Consider the following 26475-nt stretch of genomic DNA (forward strand, 5'->3'; position numbering starts at 1 on the left):
AAAGAGATGAAGGTGGCTGTCCCAAATGCCCCCTCTGTCTTCCATCCAGAGAACCCTGCAGACCAGGAAGGTGGAGAGGTACCTGCCTGCACATGGGACCTCTAGGCTGCTGGCCCCAAGCAGACGCACAGGCAGGAGCTCAACAGCTCAACAGCTCACAGCTTGGGGATTTAGGGCCCAAAAGACCATGGTATTGAGAGCTGCCAAGAGGAGACAGAAGCAGCCGCTGGGGGGGAAGTCAAGGAACCAGCTGGGAAGGGGAGGCCTTTAAAGTGTTGGGAAGACGTGCATGGCTGGAAAGACAGGCTGGAATCTGGAGGAAGGCTGCAAAGTGGGAAGGGAGCTTCCCACAGCTCAGAGCAGGCTCATTTTGATTCTGGAGGCAGGAGGAGTCAGAGAGGGTGGCAGAACCCACAGTTTGTGAGTGAACGCCATGGTCAGGGAGGGTGTGGGTATGTGCCTACTGTGTCTGGGGCTGGTCTTCTGCACTGACAGGCTGACTCTCACTCCAAGGGCCTGGACTTGACACAGATGACCCAGATTTACCCTTGCTAGGTCTCTGCTGGCAGGAGGCTCCCCCCGTCCTTGTCCCTCCTGCTCATGTGAGGGGCCACAGAGAGGCCCTCCTGGCCCGATGAGGGAAAGCAATGGACCTCCTCAGCTTGGAGAAGGGGCCCTGAAGGGTGACTGAGAACCCTTTTATCTAGAAAGTTCAGCCTCTCAGAAGCTGAATTCCAGGGCAGGTCCTCAAAGTGGGAAGTGTCCACGAAGGCCGAGAACAATGTCCTGTGACACCGAGAGGAGGCAGAGACCAGGAGACTAGTAAGTTCCTGGTTCTGGGGACCAGTTTTGGTGCTGGCAGCAACCCCAGCAGGCTAGATGCCCTGGCTCAGGCCTGATGAGAACTGAGGGTCAGGAGAGCTGGGTTTAAAGCAGCTCTGCCCCTCACCACCATGAGACCTGAAGCCAGAGAGTCAGTCCCCCAATGGGGTGCTGTGGGCTTGGAGTAGCTGGTCTGGATCCTGCCTGCTCCCTGAGGGTGGGCTCAGGATCCCCACACAGTCTGCTCCCACCTTGAACCTGGGAGATCTGGGCACAGTGGCTCCTGGCTCCTGGAATCCTCTGGGCAGAGGGGGAGGGAAGGACCTGAAGACTTTGCCAGCTGTCACTCTCTCAGGCCTCACGCTGGCGGCAGGGAGAACATTATATGAGCCCCATGCCCCTCCGATCTGGCAGCATGTCCTGACAGGCCTGCCTCCAAACTGAGTCTGGAATCTGACCCCTTCTCCCCATTCCCACTTCAAGCACTCCCGTCGGCTTTCTCGCTTCCTTTCTGGCCTTGCTTCCACCCTGCCCCTCTCACAGAGCGGGCAGAGTGAGCCTTCCCAGATTTCAGTCAGACCAGGTCTCTCCTCTGCTCAGAACAGTAGCTCCCCATTGCATTCGGAGCTTCACAACAACCTGTATGGACCTACACGCTCTGACCCAGGAAGTGGACTTGGCCTCATCCCTGGGCCCCTTGCCCACAGGCTCCAGCCATGCGGGTCGTCTGTGGTTTCTTACACGCCCCAGTCTGGCTCCGGCCACCAAGCCTTTGCCTAGGCCATTCCCTATTCCCCTGCACGTCCATCCCTGTGGCCTGCTCCCTCACTTCCCACAGATCTGACGTTCTCAGAAAGGCCTTCTCAGTACACGCTGTGGTCCTTGCCTAACAAGATGACTAATTAGGAGGTGAGAACCCCACCTCCCAGCCCCAGAAGTGCCAGACCTACAGAGAGACCCCCCACCCCAACTGAGGAGCGCCCCCTCCCCAGGACTCAGTGGGACCTGTCACCATCTGCAGAGGTGCAGAGTTACCCCTCCCCCTCTCCCCTGTTCCCCTGCCAGGCCAGGGTGGGAGGAGAGGAGGGAGATCAGTGCTCAGAAGGAACCCCTACTAGATGGGATGGAGGGGGAGAGGGGAGGAGGGGGAAGTAGGCACAGAGCCACTCCTCCCCTCACAGGTCAGAGTTGCTCACTGCTTGTCCCCCATAGCCCACTCCACTCTCCTGCAGGTTTATACTCCTGGTTTAGTGGTATAGGAGCAAGACCAGCGGCCTGGGGTGTTGAGAGATGTAGCTATGAGGCGAGCTCTGCCCTAACTCCCTGTGGGTTTTCATTTTCCCGCCTGGTCAGTGGAGCTATCTGGGATGGTTTGTAATCCAGTCTCGCCTATCACAGGCCTCAGGTTCCTGGCAGGAGGTCAGGAGAGGTGACTCATGTCTTCCCAATCACCCAATTCCCAGGAGCAGCCTAAGATGGTGGCCCTGTGCCCCTTGTTGCTGTGGGGGTTCAGGGCTTGTCCCCAGCTTTGGCAGCTGTCCCCAGCTCTCATGGACTCCCTGGGCCCAGAGCCCACCAAGTGATTCTGCAGACCAGGCCTGTGAATTGGACCCCCTCTCTGTCCCCTACCCCCCCCATGCCTCACCTTGTGGGACAGCCTTCTGGGAAATAAAGCTTCCTGGGGGGTTGACAAAGACCGCTCATGCTTCAGTTCTGGGCATGAGGCCAGCTGCCAGCCTGAAGCCTCCTGGTGAGGCCTGCAGGCTTGTGCCCGCTGGGCAGACTGGGCCCAGGGCCAGGGGGAGGCCTGGAGCGGGGGCCGTGGACCAAGCTGTCTGCCTCCCCTTTCTGCCTTCCTACGTCTGGATGGGAATCTGCAGGCTTCCCTCAGAGATGCGCCTGCATCAGAACTAATGCCCCCCAGCCCCCTCTTCAGCTTCCCAGCTGTATCATAAAGGTTTTTATTAAAAACCTTTAAAAATGGTCCTTCATATTCCTTCTAGTGTCAGCATCTAAACTTGTATGGGAGTCACGATGGCTATGGCGGGGCCCTTTCCTAGACAGGGAAACAGGCTCGGGGAGACCAAAGCCCTTGTATCTGGGCACTGGGCTTAGCTAGCAGGCAGAGCTGGAAGCAGGCTGCAGTCTGTCTCTCCACTTTGTGCAGTCTCTGCTCTGCACCAGTAGTGTTCTCTGGGTGTGCCAAGCTTTCGACAGGCCACAAGGTGCATGCCCTTGGGCTCACGAGTTGGGTAGCCAGTATGTGTCAGGACTAGCCGTAGGAGTTGAGGTAGTTGGAGGAGAAGAGGCTTTTCCAAGGATGACACACAAGTCCCAACTCATAAAGGAAAGGATTGGTCACTTTGATGGCTTTAAATATCCATATCAACTTCTATAATAATCCCCAATATACCACAATACAAAGAAAAGACAAACAGGAGAAAACATTCACCATATATATAGAAGAATGAATATCCTTAACACACAGAGAACGCTGAAACCTCTAAGTGTCACCACAGAGGCACAGAAGATTCACCAAAGGAGAAATATGGATACATACTCCCGTATATACACTATGAGCTATGATTCTAGGGGATTCGACTTGGTCATTAAAAACGTTCTGCAGGGGGGGCGCCTGGGTGGCTCAGTGGGTTGGGCCGCTGCCTTCGGCTCAGGTCATGATCTCGGGGTCCTGGGATCGAGTCCCGCATCGGGCTCTCTGCTCAGCGGGAGGCCTGCTTCCCTCTCTCTCTCTGCCTGCCTCTCTGTCTACTTGTGATCTCTCTCTGTCAAATAAATAAATAAAATCTTTAAAAAAAAAAATGTTCTGCAGGGGCGCCTGGGTGGCTCAGTGGGTTAAGCCGCTGCCTTTGGCTCAGGTCATGATCTCAGGGTCCTGGGATCGAGCCCCGCATCGGGCTCTCTGCTCAGCGGGGAGCCTGCTTCCTCCTCTCTCTCTGCCTGCCTCTCTGCCTGCTTGTGATCTCTGTCCGTCAAAAAAAAAAAAAATCTTTAAATAAAAAAATGTTCTGCAAAGTTATGAATGAAACAAAACAAATGTGTCTCCTTCTCAGGGATTCCATGCATGCCCCGTGGATCCCCAAACCCATTTCAAGTGGGAAGGTAGGAATGAGCTTCTGGACCAGCTGGCCGCTTAGGGCCTCTAGGCCCTCCCCACCCACCTCTAGTGGCATTCCATAAAGCAGCTGAAAGGGGGAGGAGCCTGCTGTGGGCAGAGAACACCAGGGACCAAAGACACCAAAGTCAAGTGTGATAAAAGTAGAAACCACAGAGGGGGCACCGGTAGCTACTTGGTTGGAGTCTAACTGCAAAGAGGCTGTTCCCAAGTTAGCAAGTGCCTGGTGGCTTGGGTCTTAGGTCGTTCTACCGTCCCTGTTGGTACTTGGCACAGTCGACAGCAGAGGTACAGGCTTGCCAGTTAGCAGAGGGTAAGGGAGGCCTCATAGTGAACGGTTTGCACTTTTTTCTTAAAGATTAATTTGTTTAATTTTTGGAACAGTTTGCATTTCACTGCTCTGAGATTGTAATCCCCTCCTGGCAGGGTCCTAGCTATTTATTAAGCACCTATAATGTGTCAGGGGCTGTGCTGAGTGCTGGGAATACAGCAGTGATCACCACCAACAAGAATCCCTTCTTCCTAGTTGAGCATCTGTGGTCTGGGGCAAGGGTCGGGCCAGGGCTGGAGGGGCGTAGGCCAGTGGAGCTTTGGCAGTCCCAAGGGCAGTGGTCTGGGAATCTCCTACAAGATCTGGGAGGGGGATGGTAAGCCATCTCAGTGGGGTCTCTGAGCCTCTATGAAAATGGCAAAAACTCCTTTCCAGGCTCTGGGGAGGTGGGGGGAGGTACTATACACAGTTCAAGCTACATTTTTCTCTGGGTCGTGGCTATCCCAGGCAGAAAGAACCAGATAGGGTAGCAAACATGCCAAATTTCTGCTCCCACATGGCCTAAGAGTATAGCATGTCTGGAACCTACAAGCACCCCAGAGACCACTTCGCTCTCCTTTTAGCAGCTGGGAAAACTGGGACCCAGAGAAGGGGAGCTTTTGTCATGACTTAGAAACAAATAAAACAAGGGACTTTGAAGGAGAGATGAGCTCATACAGGTGCATGACCCATGCCCCTAGGCCTCACCTTTTTCTTTTTCCGTCCCATCCTCTCGGGGGCAGGAGTGTTTGGCCTTGTTTAACAATCTTGGGGACCAGTACCTGATATTGGTGGGCGCTTAGGCATCGGGTCTGCCCAGAGAGCTGGCCTGAGCACGTTGGAGCCTTTGGGGCTTGGCAAACAGTGTGGAGCGTCAGTGTTGTGTCTGGGGTGCCACACACCAGCACTGGGACCTTGACAGGGGAAATGGGTGGGGGGTGGGGTGGGCAGGTAGAGGCAGCCTGGAGTTTTCTCAGTAGCAAGACATTCTTCTAGTGGACTTGTCCTCAGGGCTCAGAGCCATGACCAGCTGCGTAGGGGTCAACAGCTTGAACAACTGGCCCTTGGTACCCCCAAGAAGGTAAAGACAGGGGTGAACCTCTCTGTCCAGACCTGGAAAAGCCCAGCGGGGTCACCTGGGGAACACTGTGTGACATCATAGGGGAGGGCAGAAGTCACACAGGTAGAGTCCAGGTGTCATGGGGTGGAGGCTCAGAAGCCCTTCTCCCTGTTTCTGGAGCTGGGTCCTGCCTGCTCTCTGGCATACTCAGTCCTCGCCGTCCCTGCTCTAGGTACCCCAAACAGCTCATCAACCAAGATTCCCCAGTGGCTCTGTAAGCCCAGCCCTGCTGCAGCGACCTAGACACGACTCACAGGAAGTTACAACTTGGTTAATAACAACTATTTCCCTTGAAGAATCTGCAGCCATCCTGCCTCTCTGGGTGCCTGCAGTCTCGTATTTGTTTATTAATGATAAACTCTAAGTTCAAGACAATGGTTTCCCCTTGGAGACTGGGTGCGAAGAGGGCAGAGAGAATGGGGAATAAGTAGATATGCTATTATAATGTCTCTCGGTTAACGGGTGTTCATTATATTATCAAAAATAAATTACAAATAACTAAAGAGGACCAACAATGGTTCTGGGGTATGCACCCAATATTATGACTAATCAATTCTGGGCTCCATAAGAAATCATTACAAAGGTATCAGTTCTTTTTACTGAGCACTTACTATGTGCCAGACAAGGTTCTAAGTGCTTTTCTGTGTAGTCAGAGGGCAGAATAAGGAATGATTGGCCCTTGGCCTGGGGTGAGGTCTGCTCCAAAGGGAGGCTAGGTATGAACTGGGCCTGGAAAGGGTGGTCAGGAAGCCTGGGCTAGCAAATATGAGATTTGGGGTACTGGGTGGGCTTGAGAGGTGTCAGACTCCTGTGGCCTGTCTCATTCTTCTGCCAGCTGTTTTGGACCCCATATTGAAGGTTCTTCCCATTTTCCTGTGTGTGGGGACCAAGCACTGGACTACCATGGCAGCAAGAGGCAGGAGCTTATGGCTTTGTGGAGGCCTGCTCCTTCCCCATCCACCTCTAGTCTAGAGAAAGGCACGGAGGATGTGGCTCTCCCCAATTTAGAGACAGAAAAGCTGAGGCCTCACCTATGGTTGGAATTGTAAAGATCAGCCAAGGTCATCCAGATGGCTGGGGATGAAAGCGGGGAGTCCCGCTCCCAGTTTTCTCCCTCCCAGGTCTGCCGAGGGTTGTGTCCTGTCACCAGTAATCAGGCGCACGCATGTGTGGGGAATGTCTTGGTGATGGTTCCCCAGCCACCCTGGGGTGCCTCCTCCTTCCTGTTAGTTCCCAAGGCTGCAGCAGCAGATTGGGGAGGGGACCAGTGCTGCCCCAGGGCCCATGTGAACCATTCATGCCCCAGTTCAGAGGCCAGTGGGGAAATTCCGGAGCCAAGTTTAAGGAGGTGCTGTGGCTCTCAGAGCTTCAAGAAGGCTCCTCAAATTCTGCCCCTTCCCTGACTCACCGTGGCCCCTGGGGCTGCCCCACATGGACTCGGCTCTGGGTTCCCCTCCAGCTGCCCTAGCAGGCATCTGAGCTTTGTGCCCCTGGAGCCCCAGCCTATTGGCCTTCCTGCCTGGGAAGGAAATAATGCAACTGGACACTGGTTCCAGGAGGTCTGATCCAGAGTGCTACGAGCCCTGTGCACTCAGCAGCCACCAGAAGGGCTTTCTACCACCTCACTCGAGGGCTACCCAGTTCCCTGGGCCAGGGACCCCTGGGACACTCACTCCTGTGCCACAGGAACCTCCCCCCAAGAACTGGTTCCTCCTGCCCAGTAAGATAGCCATCAGCCCGGGCTGCGTGCGGCTTTGCTACTTGACCACACTATGACCCCCCCACCTCTCTCCCTGCCTACCCAACTCCTCCTCTTGCCTCATCGCCCTTCCCTGGTAAGGGGAGCCCTGCCTCCTGAGCCAAGGGCAATGAGCCTGCTCCCCCAATGCCTAGGGGCCAGCGCCAAGCTTTGATGACTCAGAAAGGTTCCAGTGTGAGGAGTAATGGGTGATCTCATAGCTAATAGGTAACCATCCCTGTCTCCCCGGGAAAGAGCACTTGGAACAGCCTCGTGGCCTGGCCAGGGTGGTTAAACACAGCCATTTAGGGGCGCCTGGGTGGCTCAGTGGATTAAAGCCTCTGCCTTCGGCTCGGGTCGTGATCCCAGGGTCCTGGGATCGAGCCCCACATCGGGCTCTCTGCTCGGCAGGGAGTCTGCTTCCCTCTCTCTCTCTGCCTGCCTCTGTGCCTACTTGTGATCTCTGTCTGTCAAATAAATAAATAAATAAATAAATAAATAAATAAATAAAATCTTAAAAAAAAATCTTCTGCATAAAAAATATATATTAAAAAAAAGACACAGCCATTTAGGGAGCGCACAGCTGTGGAGGGCTGGGCTGGATCTGAGGCTGGCTCTTGGGGAAGGAGGGGTCCTGCTCCCCTCAATGGCTCTGCACACCCCCGACACCCCTATCCTGCTACTCCTCCCCTCCTCCCCACCCCGTACCACCCTCTCTGTATTTTGTTTGGGCCAATGTATTGGGCTTCGGGCAAACGCAAAGGATGATGGGAAATGGAGCATGATTCTGTAGCAAACAGCAGCTTATAGCTGTGTGACCTTGGTTCAACATACTAACCCTCTCTGAGCTCTGGCATCCCTCCTTATACAGTGGGGAAATTGGCGCTGCTATGAGGACCGAAAGAGGCAATGAGGGTACTGCACTGGCACTGAGTCTCAGCAGGGTGCTCCAAAAATGCTCCTCCTTTTCCTTGCTGAGCAAACTGGGACCTGGCAGCTTCTCCCCAGCAGACCCGGGCCAGAGAAGCAAACACTGTCTGCGTGCGCACCTCTGCCAGTGCTCAAGCCTTTCCATCCAGCCTCCCCCGCTCCTCCAGTATTCCAGGCCCAGTCTTCCCTCTTCTACAGATCCACTCTGTACCCTGCTTCCAGGTCTGTTCCCACAGCCGTGCCTTTCTCCAGGCAGCCCCCACACCAGAAATGGCTCCTGCTCTCCTCCCTCATTTCAATTTGTCCTTAGGGTCCAGCTCAAGACACTTCCTCCAGGGGCACCTGGGTGGCTCAGTGGGTTAAAGCCTCTGCCTTCAGCTCAGGTCATGATCCCAGGGTCCTGGGATGGAGCCCCGCATCCATCGGGCTCTCTGCTCAGTGGGGAGCCTGCTTCCTCCTCTCTGCCTGCTTCTCTGCCTACTTGTGATCTCCGTCTGTCAAATAAATAAAATCTTGAAAAAAAAAAAAAGGAAAAAAAAAAGACACTTCTTCCAGGAAGCCTTCCTGACTCCCTTCATCCCCTGCTCTGAACGGTTCTCTTTGCAGAGTTCGCCCTTCACAGGTCTTAAGCCTGAGGCAGGGGTGTGGATCCCAGCCAAAACCCTGCCCCTTCCCTGGCATTTGGCAGTTGTCTGCCGAGGCAGCTCTCTTCCAGAGTCTCTATTCCCCAAGCGCCCGGCCTGTCCCCCCAGCCAGAGTGGTATATACAGCAGGGGTTCGCTGGTCAGCTGAAGGAGGGCTGACTTCAGGAGGGCCCCTCCTTTTCTTACAGTGATGAACACACAGGCTGCCTTGCCTTGCCCTGGGTTCAGCTCTGCCTCGCAGAGGGCGTCTGGACAAGTCTCTGGACTCATCAGGGCTGCAACTCCCCACCTGCCAAGCAGAGGCTAACCCAACTTGCCGGGGCAGGTGTCCGGCACACGGCAGGTGGTGCTGAAACTGGCCTCCTCCACAAGCACTCCAGAGTGTGCTGACCTGAGCCTCTGTGGCCCCAGCTTCACAACAGGGTACTTGGGGTGCTTGTCATGGGTGTGTGTCCTCCTTCCTGGCTCAGCAGGCACGTTTATTGACTGCCTTGTTGAAGGAAGCCTCTCAGCGTTGGTAACCAGAGTTCTCGTGGGGGGCCGCCCGGGGCCCATCCTCCCATCATGAATCAGTTTGCTAAAGATGCAACGTGGCTTTGGGGCATTTTTCTTTGGAAAAAAAATCAATAACTCATTAACAAAGAACTAAATAAAGGGGTAAGCGATGAAGGCCACCAGCCGTTCCCTTCCTTCAGAGAGCGCAGGAGCCAGATCTGCCAAGATGGGGTGGGGGGTCCACTCAGGGTTCACTCAGGCTTGGGAAGCAGTAGGCTCACCCCTCAGCCCGGCTCTTCCAACCCACAAATCTGAGTGAGTCCCTCCTCTGCCTCCGTAAACACTTCAGGAGGGCCCCACTGCTCCCAGGAGAGATTCAGATTCTCCCACGAGACCCCTGAAGGCCTCGAGCGAGGTCTGCTCGCCCAGGCCTCTCCAGTTTTGTGGCAGCCTATCCCTGCCTCACACCCATGCTGCAACCACATCGTATGCCTACGGTCCCCTGAATGGGCTCTGAGCTCTCCAGCTTCCTGGGCTTCGCATATGCGGTTCCATCTGCCTGGACTGTCCTCCTCCCTCTGCCAGCCTGAATAATTCATGATGCTTCTTCAAGACACAAATGGAACAACATCCAGCGAATCTTCCCTGAAACCTGCCTCTGCCGCCCCCATCCCCACCCAGGGGCATTGGATCCACAGCCCGTAGGCCTCTCTGTGCCCAGGCTCATACCCGCTATTCTTTTCTGGGAGAGGGTCTGTCTCCTCTGAGGACAGGGATTATGCCTGGTGGTCCCTCCTCGGGGCCCAGGCTGTTTCCTGACATGAAGTTGGTGCCAGGTGTCTGCTCACTGGATGAATGAGGGACGACATTAACATCAGATGCCTTCCTCCTCCCGTGGTCCTCAGAAGCCCCCACTTCAGCCTAGGATAATGGTGCCTGCCCCTAGATAACCCTCCATCTTCCAGGGTCCAAGCTCTCCGTGGTCTTCTCCCCTTACTAGGGCACAAATAGCTGGTGTGTGAGCCTCATATTCAAAGCTGATAATCAGCAAGCACTCGTTACGAGGCCGGCCCTCTCCACACATTTGGCATACATTCACTCAGTTGTCACAACTACTCATGAGGTAGGTACTACTCTAGTTCCCATTTCACAGATGAGAACACAGAGGCAGGGCCTTGAGCAGAAAGGCCGAACTTCAGAGCCATGCCATCTGACTGCACAGTGTGTTTGTAACCACAGCCCTGGCCCTTATGGATGTGCTTGTAGGGAGTCTGGGGGGCCTGCCCTGCTGCTGGGATGAGCCAGCCGGCCAGAGGAGCTCCGGTTACAGGAAACTGCTTATGCAGACCTAGTGGGCCTGGGATCCCTGATTCCCCCACTTCTCTGATTCCCTGCTCAGTGCCCGGTCCCTTGTCCACACCGCCCACCGTCTCTACCAGAGAGCACAGCCTCTGGCCCTAATCTCATTTAAGGCCATGAAATCGCATTTGCAGAGTATTAATGCGGCACAGGCGGGCCCAGCCCTGCCTGTCTCCTGGAGGACAGGAGCCTGCAAAGCAATCTCTCGGGGAGGCGGCGCCCGGAACACCCGCCGACAAAAAGCAATTATGCTTTAAGAGGAAGATTAAAATAATATCTCCCCACCCCCCTCCCCCATGCCCACCAGAGGGCCTCTGCTCCACTCTGCGAGGCCCCCACCGCCTCCCAGCAGTGATTCAAGGGCAGGCTTCCTGCTGGGGGAGGGGTGGGAGCAGACTCAGCCCTCTCTCTCCTGGGTGTGCCCCATGGTGGCCCCTCAACGGGCCCTATTCCCCACCCTCTATCTCCCCCAAGTTCCCAAAGGAAAGCACGGCTCTCCCAAGCCTCTGGGCCTTTGCCTAAGCTGTTCCTTCCCTCTTGGAATGCAGCCCTCCCGCCCTTATCTGGCAAGCCGCCACTCACCAGGCTCGAGGACCATAGCTAATGTTCTGTGGGCATTTAGTATACCCTTTCAATTTACTGCATATTCAAGTCAACAATCCCGTCAGGGGAGTCCTACCATCTCCCAAATGACAGAGGAAGAAAGGAGGCACAGAGGGGTTAAGTCCTGGTGCTGGAAGGCGGCAGAGCAGGGGTTTAAGGACAAGTCTTCAGCCTTTCCCCCAGGGTGGGCCCAGTGGCTTCCCCTCCAACATCTAATGACCACAGTGGCCTCGCTACGCTCTCCTGTCTCCTGGAGAGCTCTGAGAGGCCAGGCCTGGCACAGAATCAGAGCTTCACAGACAGTTCTTGTGCAGAGGAATCATGTACCTCCCCGCAGTGGCAGAAGGCCTGCGGGTGTGAGTCCTGCCCGCCCCTGCCTCCGAGGTTGGATCCACTTTCTCCTCTGTCTCCATTCTGGAAGTCTTTGGAATCTCCTCTCCTCCAGGAAATGCCCCCAAATTACAGTCAGGCTAGCAGACGATTTAAGCCTCACAATCATGCTGCAAAGTCAGCATCATTACCCCCATTTCACAGAGGAGAAAACAAAGGGTCAGAAGAGTGACTTGATCAGGAACACCCAGTATGGGGCAGAGCCTGGGCTCTGAGTCCAAAGTCCCTTGTTTATCCCCTGCACCTCTCGGTTGTCTGTAACTCTCTCTCACCCCTGGGGTTGGGAAAGGGCTGGATTCTGTCCTGGGACTGTTTATGCAACACTTTTATTCTCAGTGTCGTCTATCAACTCCAGTGGGTCCGGAAGGGTTGCCTGGGGACTCTGAGCCACTGAGAGCCCCAACCCCATCCCCAGTCCTGCTCCCAAACCACCCAGCACCATGAGTACAATGACTGGTTGGGATCAATTTAAGACTCAGGAATCCGTCTTGGCTGGACTTGGTGCCATATGGGGGCCACCAGAAAAAACCTTTTCCCCAAAACTGCTTCCCCTCTATCCTGACATGTCATCTAGAAAGCCCATTGAAGTAAGAGTCTCCCTGGGAAAGAACGCGCGGCAAGTCATTCCTGCCACTGTACTGATTGCTGAGCCTGAGAAACCCAAATATGGGGGTGGGGGGCTGAATTCTAGCCTGGCTTTGCTACTGATGTAATGGGAAGCCTTAGGTAGGCCATTCATCTCCTTTAAGGGCTCCGTTTCCTGCTCCAGAAAATGGACATTATGAAAGCTCCCCGTCCCCTCCCAAGACCATTATGATACTTCAGAGGACTTCACGAGTCCCCCCTTCACCAGCCTGGCTCGGAGCAGCCCAGGCAAATGGGTGACGGCAGAGGGCTCGGGGTCCACGGAGCCGGCACACCTGCCCTCCGTTCCCTTGGTATCCCTGCAACTCCCCATCCCACAAACATGCCCTCCCCACTTCTTCCGTTCTCTCTGCTTGCTGTTCCCTCACAGTCCTCCACATTCCTGCTGCCACACCTTTGCTCACATTTTCCTCTCCACTCGAAAACCATTCTGCCCAATCTCTCTCGGAATCCCACCCATTCTTTGAGGCAGGGATCAGAGGTCCCCCTGACATTTGTGAAGTGGGTTTTCATGAACCAGACAATTTCTCACCCTCTTCTTCACCTGACTTCACAACCTCACCGTCAGTAGGCACTGCTCTGCCCATTGTACAGGTGAGGAACTTGAGGCCCAGTGAGGTCAAGTGATTCACTCCAAGTTACAACTAAGAAACTAAGAAACTGCAACTAAAAAATAGGATCCTAGACCAAGGTCTTCTGAGTCCTGGCCAGAAGTTGTTTTCCTATGGCAGAACGAGTCCTTGTACCACGCAGTCATGCCACCATTTCCTCGCCAGGTCCCAGCAGCCCTCACGGTCATCTTGGAGAGCCACTGTCCTTCTCCTATTGCCTCTCCTTACCCAGCCTGGTGTCTCCCCAAGGCCTGAGGGGATACAGCTACCTTGTTTGCTGCTGGGGGAATGGATGAACAGGCAGACGGATGGATGGACAGATGGATGGATGGATGGATGGATGAGCAACACAGGCCCAGAGAGGCTGGTCTATGGAACTCTAGGGCAGGCTGTCAGAACCAGATTCTCCATCTGTCTGTGGAAGGGGCTGGTCCCTGCTGGCCTCAGCTGCTCCTGAGCCCAGGACCCCTGCAGAACGAGGACCAGGCCTGACAGGCCAACCCCTGACCTGGCCCAGGTCAGGCTGGCTGGATCCTATCAGTGTTCCTTCCCCACAGCCCTCCCCCATCCACTGTCTTATTAAAGATCAGCCCTGTAAGATTGGTTTCACACACAGTTCTAATTTCACCTCATACATCACACATGCCATGTCTCCAAGACTCTTTCTTCTCTGGTAGAGGCTGCACTTGGGGGGCTCTGTACAGAGATGAAGCCAGGAAAGTCCAAGGAGGTACATCTCTGGGTGTGAAAGTGCGTGAAAGTCACTGAGTTGCTGTGGCTCTCTCTTTGTGATGGGGAGGGTCTCTGTGCGTCCAGGATGTGATGGGGGGGCGTGTCTGTGTACATTCACATATCTGTGAGGGTGTCTGTGTTCAGGAGTGTCTGCTGGGGACACATCCACCTTCCGGAGTATGAGAGAAGGAAAAAAGCATAAGATGACCATCAAAGGCCAGATAACTAGACCCTCCCGCCCCTCCTCCCTTCTTACTTCACTGGGAAGGTAATTTCTGGAAATGAGAAGCACACCACAGTTCCCTCCCCTGGGCTGGCTGGAAGGACAGATCAGAGGCAGGCACCCCCTTCCGCTTCATCTCCCTCTCACCAGACACATCTCTCTCTCTCTCTCTTTCTCTCTCTGACACACACACACACACACACACACACACACACACACAGCCTCCAAGAGGTGTGAGTCAGCAGTAGCCCCTGGCAGGCGGGGGTGGGGGGGGTGGGGGGGGAGACAGAGATGGGGGAGGGCAGCCGGGCCAACCGGCGAGAGCTCCGTACAACAATCTATTAATGGGAGGCTAGCACCCGGGCTGGGCTGGCCTTCTCTACTCCAAAACCTGGTGTCCAGGTCCCAGGGTGGGGGCTCACAAGTTCCCATCACCCCTCCCGTGGAAGGCCAGCCAGGGAAGAAGGAGCAGCCCTATTTTCGAGATGCAGAACCTGAGGCCCGACCTAGCAGTTTTGTCCAATCTAGACATCACTTATTTTACACTTCCTGCAAGGCAGGGCCAACGGTAAGTAAGCTAGCTCGTTTCTCTTCCCAGTAACAGAGGACTTGAGGAGCGCTCTCCTCCATTTTACAGATGTGGAACCGGAGGCCGAGGAAGTTATGTAATCCACACAAGGCCACACAGCTGCCAAACAGATGGCGGAGACTGACCCGAGCCCAGGTCCGTCTGACCCCAGCCCACCTGCCTCTCACTGTCAGCTACCTGAACCCCAGACTTCTTCACCCTCATCCTGCTGAGCTCCGGAACCCGGGTAGGACTCCACAGGCATACAGAGGGGACTTGGAAATCAGGCTGGGTGGGCCTGAAGGACAGGCTTGGCAAGGACATAAATATGGGATCCCTGCATTTTCAGGTCTTATCCCCTGTGTCCAGGGAGCTCTGAGCTCTCCTTCAAAGGTCCCTACGGACACAGTCTTTCTTCAGTGCCACAGGAGAAGGAGAGGGGCCACCAGGTGGCCTGGAGGGTGATTGTGGTATATTTAGCTGATGGCCTTTCTCTTCCTGAGGGGGCTGGTCCTGTCCTTGCCCCTGGGCCAGCTCCAGCCAACCCTGCCTCTCCTGCCAGCCTCAGCCCTCCATCACTGACAGGCGAGGGTTTGCACCCCTCCCCGAGTGGGTGACAGCGCTCTCTGGGAACGCCTTGACAGAGCCTTTGTTCCCCTGAAATAAAAGAAAATCGAGCTACAAAGGGAAACCTCAGGTAGCTTTTAACGGGGGCTCAGCTGCCTGAGGCACAGTGTGTTTAAGCTGGAGGCAGTTGTCACAGGAGCAGAAGGGGGAGCTGCCTGCAATCCCCTCCCCTGCCTCCCACCCCCCATCAAGTTTACTCAAGGAAAAGGCTCTTCCAAATAGCCACAAAGGAGGGAATCAATGAAAATTGATAGAGAAACATAAAGCAGCTGTCCGCCTGGTGTGTGTGTGTGTGTTTGTGTGCATGCGTGTGTGCAGCAAGACCATGCTGCCTGGACCCAGGCTGACCTGGCCGGGGCCAGGAAGGCCAGGGGCTGGGAGTCGCTCCAGCGCTCCAGCCAAGAGCCGCTAGAGGGGTGCTGGTGGCTGGGGGAGGGTAGCAGCCAAGTCTCACTCGAGTTAAGAGAGAGATTAATATATTCAATCCGCTCGGGGTAATTGAGGGAACAATCGGAGTGTTTTTCTAAAGCCTATAAAACTGCCTCATTTGCAAGGAGGAGCTGACCTGCTCCAATCCCCTGTATTTGATGGGGCTCCGGAAGGGAGGGAGGGAGGAAGGGCGACAGGGGGATCCCAGCACGGAGGGACTAGGGACAATAGCCTGGGAGGGCTCCAGCAGGTCTAACCTGTTCTCACCTTTCCCACCTCCCACCTCTTAGTAGCAGCCGGAGCACTGCTTTCTGGAGCCTCTGTCTCCCCACCTGTGAAATGGGCCCTGGGCATCCTCCTCCAACAGAGAAGTGGGAGGGAGTAGCAGAAAGGGAGTTTTCTCTAGGTGCCGGAAGCCGACTGGGGGAGGCACCAAAGGTCTGACACTGAGGCGAAGAGGCTTGAGCAAAGGGAAGGACACTGGGAGCAAAGAGGTGGCCAGGTCCCCCCACCAGGCCAGATCCCCACTGTGAGATGAACGGGGCAGTAAAGTTAATTAAATCCACATTGTGAGCCTTTCTCGGCTTGAACCATTCCAGTCTCCAGGGCAATAGAAACTGCATCTGCAATAGTGAGCCATAAAAGGCACGATGAATTTAAAAGAGTAAAGAGGGGAGGAGAGTGAAGACATGGAGTGCGCTGGCCGGAGGCAGAAAGCCGGTGCTGAGGACGGGGAGGGTGCCGGCCTGGAGTGCTGCCCCAATGGGGATCCTAGGGATCGGAGAGGGTGTGGGAGGGGAGAACGGAAAGGAGAGGTGGAGAGAGACTGGGAGGGAGGGAACAAAGGGAGAGAACCAGAGCCAGAGGTGTAGGGACAGAGGGCAGAGGGGGCAGGGTCAGCCACTGCCAGCTCTGTTCCCCTCTACTTCTTAATGAAAGCCCCAGCCTGCTGATGCCAAAGCCACAGTCAGAAGCCACAGGCTTGGAGCCAGGTGCTCAGCATTTGGTGATTGCTTTATTAGCTTTTTCTTCTCTTTTTTCCCCCTCCGGGGCAAAAAGGGGGAAAAAAAAAAAAGGTGTTTTAAATGGAAAGAATACGAAAAAAGACCCTTGAAAGCGTCATTTAAAAGGCTCCTGGGGAACAGAATCGTTTCCATGAAACAAAACTGTGATTGTTTGGAAGAGGTAAATGCAGGGCAGGAGTGGGGGGAGGGAGTCCCCCACACCTTCCCCTCCCCAGCTCCCGCTCCAGTGGGAGGATGCTCGCTTGCTTGCAGAGTGAAGGAGCCCCCAGGACTGCTCCCAGAGCTATAAGCAAGGCATTTTTAAGTTCATGTTTCCAGAAATTTCCAGCCCAAGATTTCTCTGTGGAACAGCTCTGCCTGTGGGAATTTGTCCTTAAACCTTCAGGATCTCTTAGAGAGGTCCAGTGAGCGATGCAGCCCCTGAGGGCTCAGCGGCTTCAGGCCCAAGGCTGTGGTGGCCTCCCCTGCCCTCCAACCCCCCAGGAGGCTTTGTGCCCCCATTAAAAAAATTGAGACAGAGTCATGACCTGACACTGTGGCCTGCCCCTTGCTGCCTCCCTCACCTTCCAGGACCCTCTCTGCCCAGCACCAGACAGGCCACCCTCATTCTGGTCAGATAAACTCCCTTTTACTCTGGGGGAAGAAGGGCCTTGGGGGTACTAGGGTGGCACAGCCATGTGGTCTTAAACCTGGCAAGAGGATAAGGAGGGAGTGTCAGAAGACAGGATGAGTCTGGTGGAACTCTGCCCACAAAGAAAGTCACTAAGGACCCCGAGACCCATGCACGAGGAGAGTCCCCCACTCTAGCCCCTGCCTGTGCACCCCAGTCTCCCATCCCTGGGTCAGGGGCCTGGGGAGTGATCTCTATCCTGGAGTTGGGCTGTACCTGCTGGAAATATTTGCAGGAGCTATGCCCTCGACCCACAGCACACAGGGGGAAAGTTGAGGACTGGAGAAGGGAAGGTGTTCACTGTCCACATAATGTGAGTGTGGGGGGATTGATTGTCCCGGCAGAGTCTCGGGATTGTGGAAATGCTGTAGCCAGCTTTAGTGTGTCATTTTTGGCTCTGAATCCTGTGGGCTGTGGCTGAGGAGCATGGTGGTTCAGAGTCAAAATCAGTCACTGACGCTCCCTTGGAGCCCCGCCTCCTGCTGCCGGCTCCCTCTTGATTATTTCATTCCTAATTCCCTGCCTTCTGCCCCTTACTCCACATTCATCCCATGACCATGATCAGTTCTGGTTTAAAAACTAACACACAAGTTGGAGAACAACTTGTGAGTTTACAATAAAGTTGTAAATTGAATAGATTCAATGGTTGAAATGCCTGATGCAGACAAGACTGAAGATATTCCGGAAGGAACAAAATCAATGCAGAGAAGGCTTCCTGGAGGAAGTGACCTTGAGCCCAGAAATCCATTCCTGGCCCTGAACTGAATGCAATGAATGCAGTCTCCTCTCTCCATCCTTCCGGCTCACTGCCTCTTCTCATCACTCACCCTACCCCCACCTTCAACTGTCTTTCTCTCCTCTTCAGTTGAGAGCCCAAGAGAGCTGGGTGAAGTCCTTCCCTTCTGGGCTCCATTTTCCCCATCTGCAAAGAAGGGAGGGAGGGGGGTTTCAAGGATCCCCATGGTTCTAGGCCACAACCACTTCCCCAGGGAGCAGGCCACAGGAAGGCAGGACCGCCTGCGGCTCCAACCCCAGTCTTGCTGCTATCCTTCTAACTGTGTCTTTGAGCCTCCAAGTCCCAGCTCCAGAAATGTGCCTGATTTCCTCCTTCACCTGAGCTGAAAGAAGGCAGCCCCTTTCCTCTGAAGGACCCCGCGGCATTGTCTGTCCCCCACCAATTTCCTGGCCCTGTCCTCAGGGTTGTGATTGCTGACCCCCCAGGAGGGAAGCTATTTTTCTCTCCCTTGAAAGCCATTTTCTTGTCTTGGTGGAAGCAGACATCTGACACTTTAAGAGGGAGAATGGCAGGGAGATGATGGCATTAAATAACAGAAATTAGACCTGCTGAGGATGGCTCTGCCACCCCAAGGCCCCCCTTCTCTGCAGCCTCCACACCACCCCCAGCAAATGGTCTGTGGGGTAGGGGTGGGGGGCTGGCTCAGGCTGGTCACAGAGAGCAGGGGACCACTTCTCCCTGAGCTCCGTGCCTCTGGTGTGTGTATCTAGCCCCATGAAAAACTAGGACAGAGGGGCCAGGGGCCCGAAGTCAGGGAGCTTGGAGTCTGAGAGAGGAGAATGTCACATAAGGACCCAGGGATGCTCCAACTCCCTCGCAAGCAGTGTTCTCAGCCCCCAGCCTACAGTAGGTGTCAGAAGTATTTGTTCAATTTTTTTTTTTTACCAGTATTTGTTAATGGACTAACCAATGAATTGAATGAATGAATGAACAGAGGCCAAAGTGGTCCCTCTAACAGGCTGAGACCTGGGGTCCACGTAACAGGCTGAGACCCGGCAAGAGAAACTGGCCTCTGGGTTCCTTCCAGTTCTCTAGGCACATGCTGCCAGATCTCTGTCTAAACCACAGCTCATGGTGTCTCTTTCTCCCGAACTTTCTCCCCCCTTGCCTCCTGAATCGAATATCCACCTTGCTCAATTGCCATCTTACCCCGATCACCTCCTCTTTCCCCAGCCCATCAGCCCTCCCTGAACTCGATCAGCCCACTACCCTGGGCTCCACTGCAGCCCCAGACCACGGCATTGCCCACCACCCGAGAGAGGATCTGCAGGAAAAGCAAAGCGCCTTGGGCTCCAAACTCAGCTCCAAATCCTGCTGCCAGCTAGACCCTTTCCCTCTTCTTGGCCAGCTTATTCTGGTCTCTCCTCCTGGAATACCCTCCCCAGAGCCCGGAACTAGTAGAGGGTCTGACAGAGTCAGCACTTAAATGTCTGATGGGTGAATGAATGAATGAAAGACTCATCTCCCAAATGACAGTTTTTCTGAGGAGCGTAGCCTATGCACTCCCTCACCAGAGCACCCCTTCCAGCACACGCCTCACAGGACTATACAATGGCCACACTGTGTCCACTGTCTTCCAGCTAGGTGGCCCGTGAGCTCTGGGACTGACCTAGCTTTGGATCCCATGCACCCGTGTAGAGTCCCCCAGGAAATGTCATTGGTATTCATTGGAATCAAGCATCGTGGGGCATGATCCTCAGTTTCATGGCCATGAAATGGGCTGCTGCTTGCTCTACTAGGTTTCGCCTCTGCTGGCTTAGAGGCTTACCAGACACACTGCCTGGCTGCAGGACGACAACCACATTGGGAAAGGCTCCTTTGGCTTGGACAAGGACAGGACTCTCTTACTTGGGTCTGAGGCTGCCAGGATCCCGGTTCAGGGCTGAGTCCCTCTTGGCCATGGTGGGAGCTGGAGGGGTTTGAAGGTGGACGCACACAGACTTCTGTCTTGTGGTCACTTCGGGCCTCCTTCAAAACATAGTAACAACACATGAGACTGAGCTTGGGGACAAAAGGCTCTCAGGGGACACTCATCCACTGGGCAAAAGGAACCCCTCACAGTGGTGTCCCTTCTCTGTGTGGGCTTTGCCCCATTTTTCTGTCATCCCCTTCAAACTAAGACTTCCTGCCTCCACCCTCACTCAAAGGGTGATGCAGTTTCCCCAGAACTGAATGAGGCCATCCTAGGAAGTTCTGCAGCTCTGCTCAGTAGGATTGGGGGACAGTCAGGCTTATCAGAGACTCTGGGTCTTCTAATAGGGGGTTGGGGGAGGGGAGGCCAGAACCTGAGGTGGGTCCCAACGAACACCCACCTGCAACCCGGGCAGCTGGGGCTCTGGGAGGGGTGACAGGGGTTCTGGCGAGACGGCCCCCGGGGGGCAGTTGAGGGCTGGAGGCTGAGGGCCCCGGTGCTCTCGGAAAGCCACACTGTAGGCCAGGCCCCCGCAGTGGCGGGCCGTGGTGTCAGCACTGGCACGCAGCAGGGCCAGGCTGCCGCGGTAGCGGTACAGGTCCTCGTGCTCCCGCGCCCACAGGTTCATGCGGGGTTGGTCCGGGCGCGGGAAGACCGGGAAGATGGCCTCGCCCACCTTCTGGGCGGGGCGTCCTGAGACCCCGCCCAGCCGCAGCGCCTCCACCCGCAGATGCGCGTCGTGCTGCCAGTCGTTCTTGCAGAACCCTGGAGAAGGGAGGTGTGGGGTCAGCGGCAGGGTCTGGGGACTCCCTGCCTGCCCCGGGTAGGGGTAGGAATGACTGGCAGGGCCCTCGGGGAAACCTGGGCGGCCTGCCCTTTGAGTGGGAGTGGGCTTGGCTAAGCTTTCCCAGCAGATGATGCCTTGACACGTCTCGGGGCCCCACCTCTCACCCCTCCTTCTGCCAATGCGGGGAGTGCAGGGCTCTTAGCCGCCGACATGGTCCCGAGTACCGCTACGTGGAGGGAAGAGTTCAACCTGTCCCTGATCTCTGGCCACCTGAAGGCCTGGGACTTGGTTTCCCCGTTCCCTCACATCCCTTCTCCTCCAAGAAGCCCTCCTACATGGCTTCGCAGTCTAGGCGTGGATCTTCTGCTCCTTCCAGACCACTTAACTGCTCTCTGTTTGAGATGCCCACCTCTGTACCTAATCTGGAAACTACTGAAGGCCAGACGCGGGTCTCCACCTCTCTGTCCACCCCCATACCTGCAGTCCAGTGGTGTTCGGGGCTGGGCACTGAGTACCGTGGCTCCAGTGTTACTCAGTGTGACATCCAGCAGGACTGCCCCCAAACCTGCTAGGTACTCAGCTCTTGTAAATTTACAAAGCCATTCCTCATCTGTCCTTTTATTTTATTTTTTTTTAAGATTTTATTTGACAGAGGCATAGCAAAATAGAGAACATAAGCAGGAGTGTTCGCTTCAGCAGCACATATACTAAAACTAGAACACAAGCAGAAGGAGTGGGAGAGGAAGAAGCTGGCTTCCGGCTGAGCAGGGAGCCTGATGCGGAACTCGATCCCAGGACTCTGGGATCATGACCTGAGCCGAAGGCAGACGCCTAACAACTGAGCCACCCAGGCTCCTCCTCATCTGTCCTTTTATTTCCTCCTCACCCAACCTGTGTGACCAGCATCAGTGTCCCCCTGTCACACTGAAGGAGGCAGGGGCTCATGAAGGGTCGGCATTTGTCCAAGATCACACAGACAGAACTTTGGGATCCAATCTGAAGTTCTGACCCTGACCCTCCCAGGTTCCCTGAGGCTCCCTGGGGTCCCTGACTGGTGGGGGCAGGAGTTAATAAGACCCTTCTCTCCCCGCAACCACCACCGTACTTCGTACCTTTGGGCAAAGTAAAGACAAACTTGTTCCTGGTGAGGGTGAGGCTCTGGCCAGGATCCTGCTGCTTGATGATGTCAGTGACAACAGAGCAGGTAGGGAGGGGATCCCCATCATTTACCTGCAACTGTACCCCAGCCCCAGAGCCAGCCTGCAGGGGGTTCTCAGCTGTCAGCCGCAGGGCATATCTGCCCTCCTCGTTAAACCCCACACTTAAGACTTCAAATTCCAGATCCAGTATCTTCTCCTCAGCCTTCAGCCTCTGGCTCTTCAGGGATGCAGGGACCCAGGGTTCAGGCCCCCTGAAGGCCATGAACTTGCTGGGGACTGACCCCCCAGGACTGACCCCCAGGCACTGCCCCCTTCCTCCCACAGCCCCAGCCTGAGCCCAGTCTGAAAGCCTGTACACTGGGTGCTCAAGGTTAGGCCCCAACTCTTTCTGTTTGTTTGAGGAGAAACCAGGTAACAAGCCAGGAAGCTGGATCAGTCGTGGGGGAACAAAGGCTGACATTGATCCCTCCCTTTTAGCCTTTGTTCATTCAACAAATATTTATTGAGCATCTAATGTGTGCCAGGCACCATCTTAGGCATTTCTAATACAGCAGTGAAACAAATGAAGGTTCCTGCCCTCCTGAAGTTTCTCTTCTATTGGGGGAGGGAGATTGGGACAGATAGAAACAGGCACAAAATAGAGGAAATAAGTAAATTATAATATATATTAGAAGATGATAATTCTGTGAGAGAACTCGTGCAGGGTCAGGGATGAGGAGTACTGGTGTGGGGAGCATAGGGTATGAGGTTCTCAGGACTTTCCATTTCTGGGAGAGCCTTTCTCTATATGCCTATTCATTCCCAAGAGTTGGTGAATTGGGGGAAGTCTCAAGGGAAGAGGGACAGTATTTGTTCTCTGGGAGCATGGCCTTAGCACCTGCTTCTGGAACCAGTCTGACCTTGTAATCAAAACTCACAATATCGGGCACAGCTTCACTTTATAGAGAGCCCAAAGCTTCTTACACTAAAGAGTTGTCAAACTGGAATCCATCCTTCCTGAGCCTGGGTCCTGCTGATACCCAACAGGAGAGGGGAAATTCTGAACACTCTTCACTCTTCATCTCTACCATCACCATCACCACCATCTCTATCACCACCATCATCAACTTTACCACCAGTGCTATTACCATCACATCACCATCACCACCATCACCATCGTCACCACCATTACTATTTCCATCACCATCATCACCATCACTACCATTACCATTGTTATCACCATCATTACAACCATCACCATCACCACCACCATCACCATCACTATCGTCATCACCATCATCACCATCACCACCATCACCACCATCTTCACCTCCAATATCATCATCATCATCATCATCATTTACAATACTCTTCATTGAGCAGCTATGGCACACCAGGCACTTTATGTGGCTCTGTGATATAGATATAATCATTCCCATTTTACAGATGAAGACTCTGAGGCTGAGAAAATCTCAGATCACATGGCTAGCAAGTAACCTGAGCTGAGATCTGTACCTATCACTACATTTTCCTGTACTAAACTTGTCCTGGGACTGGATCGAAGATGGAAATTCATATTCTCATGGGCTTCTGTATCCTGAAACTGCACAAGTACAGTTCTGAGTCCAAGAACCACAGGTATCATTAGCATAGATTTCACTCTAGACTTCATTTGAAGTCACCTTAGTGGGATGTGTCATTTCCACCAAATAAAAGATAACCAATCTAAAGATGGCATTGGCCAGCCCTACCAAGAGTCCCAGTGTATGTGGTAGGCTTCTTTGCAATGATTAGAATCCAGTTCCTTCAGATTTGCCCAAGGAGAAATTGAGGCAACGAGGGTTTAGAAGACCAGAGTTCTAGTCTCTTGACTTGCACGTGAACTTGGGTGGATCCCTTTCCCTCTCTGGGTGTCAGTGGCCTCATTTGTACCATAAGTTTGAGTTGGGTGCTAGGTCTTCCTACAGCTCTGGCAGTCTGCAACTCTGTAAGTCATAGGGAGAAAGCCCAGAGTCTGGCCATTTGGGGGAAGAGAGGCCACTTGGAAACCTTAGCCTCAATGGTTGGGCCTGACCAACCAATCTGGGTCTAGAAGCCATGGTTTTCCCCTACAAGGTCGAAGGAGATTCAGTGATTCAACCAAAACAGCTCTCTTCCCTTTCATGTTTGAAGTGACCCCCAGAGATGTTACAAGACGGGAGTCACTCCCTTCTGCCCTGGGGCCAACCTCTGCATTGTACCCAGCCCCAAGTCCCTTCAAGCAGATCCCATGAACACGACTGTTCTTCCTAGTCGATTTACCCCGAGCCATGCCACACATCCCTCTTCCTGCTTTCCTCTCTTCTTCCCCTCCCTCCCACTTTCTATAAAATGTCTGGGGTGTCCATGGTGGTCTCAGCATGGTTTTAAGGGTCTCCCATCCCTCCCACATCCAGCCTCCCCTTCCCAACTCAGTCTCTGGGAAAGGCTCATTTTTGGGGTATGTGTGTGTATAGCTACCTTTTGAAATTATGGCAAAAGAGGTATAATGTAAAGTTTACCATCCTAATCATTTCTAGGTGTGCCATTCAGCAACTGTTAAGTACATTCAGAATATTGCACAGCCTGTCTCCAGAACTCTTCTCATCCTATGAAACTGAAACTCTACACACATTAAACAACGGCTCCCCATTCCTCCCTGCTCCAAGCCCCTGGCAACTGCCTTCTGCTTTCTGTTTCTATGAATGTGATTGCTCCCCATCTAAGTGGAGTCACACAGTATTTGACCTTTGGTGACTGGCTTATTTCACTTAGCCTAATGCCCAGGAAGGCTTACTTTTGCCCCAGGCCCCTTGTCTCCCCTCCCCTGCCTTTGCAGGTGCTTGTCCCTCTGCCCCAACCGCCCAGCCACACCTGCTGTCACCCCATGCATCCTGCTGGAACTGGGTCTGGGACTCCCTCCTCTGCCCCACTCTGCACCTTCCTCCTCTGTCTCAGATAATGACTTGCCATGCTGGGCAGAATATTCTTTCAGGGATCATGTCTGTGTGTCCAGGCCAGGGCCGAGCAAGGAATAGGTACCTGGGGGACCATTAAAGGATTATTGAGTAAATCAATGAGTGCGTGAATGAATGAATGAATGAATGAAAGGTTAAATGAGTGGATGTTCAAACCCGACCCAGCTTTTGCTTATACGGAAAAGAATAAGAAATGGTGCTTTCGCTACTTCAACTGGATTCCATGTGAGAGAACAGAAGAGCATTTTGGGCTCCTGACTCATGCTTGGACTCAGGGATGCATCCTGGTGCCTCACTGGGCAGGCTGGTGCCCCACCGGGAAAACAGGGGTATGTGGCAGGGCAGGAGGTAGGGGTTCTTTTTTTGTTATTTGTTCATCAAGATTTTTAAAAAAGATTTATTTATTTATATACTTTAGAGAGAGGAGAGAGAGAGCAAAGGGGCAGAGAGGGATAGGGAGAAGGAGAGAAGCAGACTCCTACTGAGCACAGAGCCCAACATGGGGCTCAATCCCATGAACCCTGAGATCATGACCTGAGTCGAAATCAAGAGTTGGACACTTAACTGAGCCACCCAAGTGCCCCAGGAGGTAGTGGTTCCTAATGCTTAGGCTCCTCTGGGCCTGGCCTCAGTTCTACAAAGAAAGTCTGGAAACCTCAGTGAATTTTATCAGGTCAGGGCTGGATAGTGCTCCCATTTTACAGATGGAAACACTGAGCCTGGGGTAGCAGACCAGGACCAGTTCCCTACTCCCTTCCCAGGATTCTCTCTACTCCTAGTTGCCTCCCTGAGTCCACCTTCTGTGGTTTTCAAAAGAGTGAAACTGCAGGCAGAGGCCTGGCTCCTGCAGGAGTCAGAAAAGGTCAGGGTGTGGGTGAGAATGGGAGGCAGAAGCGCTGACTTCCAGGGTTCCCTCCTGGGCCCCAGCATGAAAAACCTTAGTGGAGCCCTCCAGTCTTCTTTCTTCCCCAGGATGTGGGCCCATCCCCATCCTCAGGGAGCCATCTCCAGCTCCCCCCTTGAATCCCTGGTCTCTGCTCAGAGCTGAATCCTCCCAGCAGGAACATCTGTGAGTTCCTGGATCCTCCCAATAGTGCTGGCACAATTATCCCCTTCTACAGATGGGGAAGAGAGGTTCAGAGAGATCAGGTCGAGGAGTGAAGGGATGGACCTGGACCTCAGGCCTCCTGATTCACAGGCCAGTGTTGTGATTTCAGTAGCCAGCCTCCTCCCTCCAGCAGCCTCTCCCCTCCTGCCGCTGCCCCCTCCCCACCCCCAATGGAACAGTCCCGGGCCCACTCCCTTCGAGTCACAGCACCAGAAACCTACAGGGTGATAGAATCTTGGACTCAGCACTGGTAAAGCGAGCCATGGCAGCCCCTTTCCATTGCACAGATAGGAAAACAGGCCGAGAGGAGGAAAGAGCCTCTTTGTGGTCACTCAGTAACTGGTAAAGGCAAAATGAGAAGTCTGGTTTCTTCCCCACACTGATAGTGGGGGTTAGGGCCGGGGTCTGGCTGCCTTGAGACTCTCCCTTCTGAGTGGTAACTTGGATCCCATCTCCATGTCTCTGGCACCATCGGGCTGCTTAGCCTCCCCTTCCTGGCCTCCTGCTCCAGGCTTTGGCACGGAGCACTGTCCTGCGAGTCTCAGGTCATGCCTGCAGCCCTCTAGCTGGCAGGAGCTGGGGCTGCACCTGTGACCCCTGGGCTTGTCTGACAGCCCCTCTTCCTGGTTCAGAAGGGATACATTTCCTGAGGTAGCAGAA

At 54.2% G+C, this 26475-nt stretch overlaps 2 protein-coding genes across 6 annotated transcripts in view; one reads left to right on the forward strand and one right to left on the reverse strand.

Moving 5' to 3' along the window:
- CCDC33 (coiled-coil domain containing 33) overlaps positions 1 to 5386 on the reverse strand; it is an 86593-nt gene extending 81207 nt beyond the window's left edge. For 4 of the 5 annotated variants that reach the window (XM_047738896.1, XM_047738895.1, XM_047738899.1 and 1 more), the window contains exon 1: positions 4977 to 5386. In XM_047738896.1, the coding sequence (XP_047594852.1) occupies positions 4977 to 4997 (21 nt within the window). In that variant the 5' untranslated portion in view covers positions 4998 to 5386. The remainder of the gene's footprint in view (positions 1 to 4976) is intronic. The other variant, XM_047738898.1, reaches the window with a different exon arrangement.
- Positions 5387 to 8793: 3407 nt separating this feature from the next.
- STRA6 (signaling receptor and transporter of retinol STRA6) overlaps positions 8794 to 26475 on the forward strand; it is a 48068-nt gene continuing 30386 nt past the window's right edge. The window contains exons 1-2 of the mRNA XM_047738901.1: positions 8794 to 8798; positions 14636 to 14640. The gene's annotated coding sequence lies outside the window, so the exon portion shown is untranslated. The remainder of the gene's footprint in view (positions 8799 to 14635; positions 14641 to 26475) is intronic.

The sequence above is a fragment of the Lutra lutra genome, chromosome 7 (genome assembly GCF_902655055.1).
Source record: "Lutra lutra chromosome 7, mLutLut1.2, whole genome shotgun sequence".
NCBI lineage: Eukaryota > Metazoa > Chordata > Mammalia > Carnivora > Mustelidae > Lutra > Lutra lutra.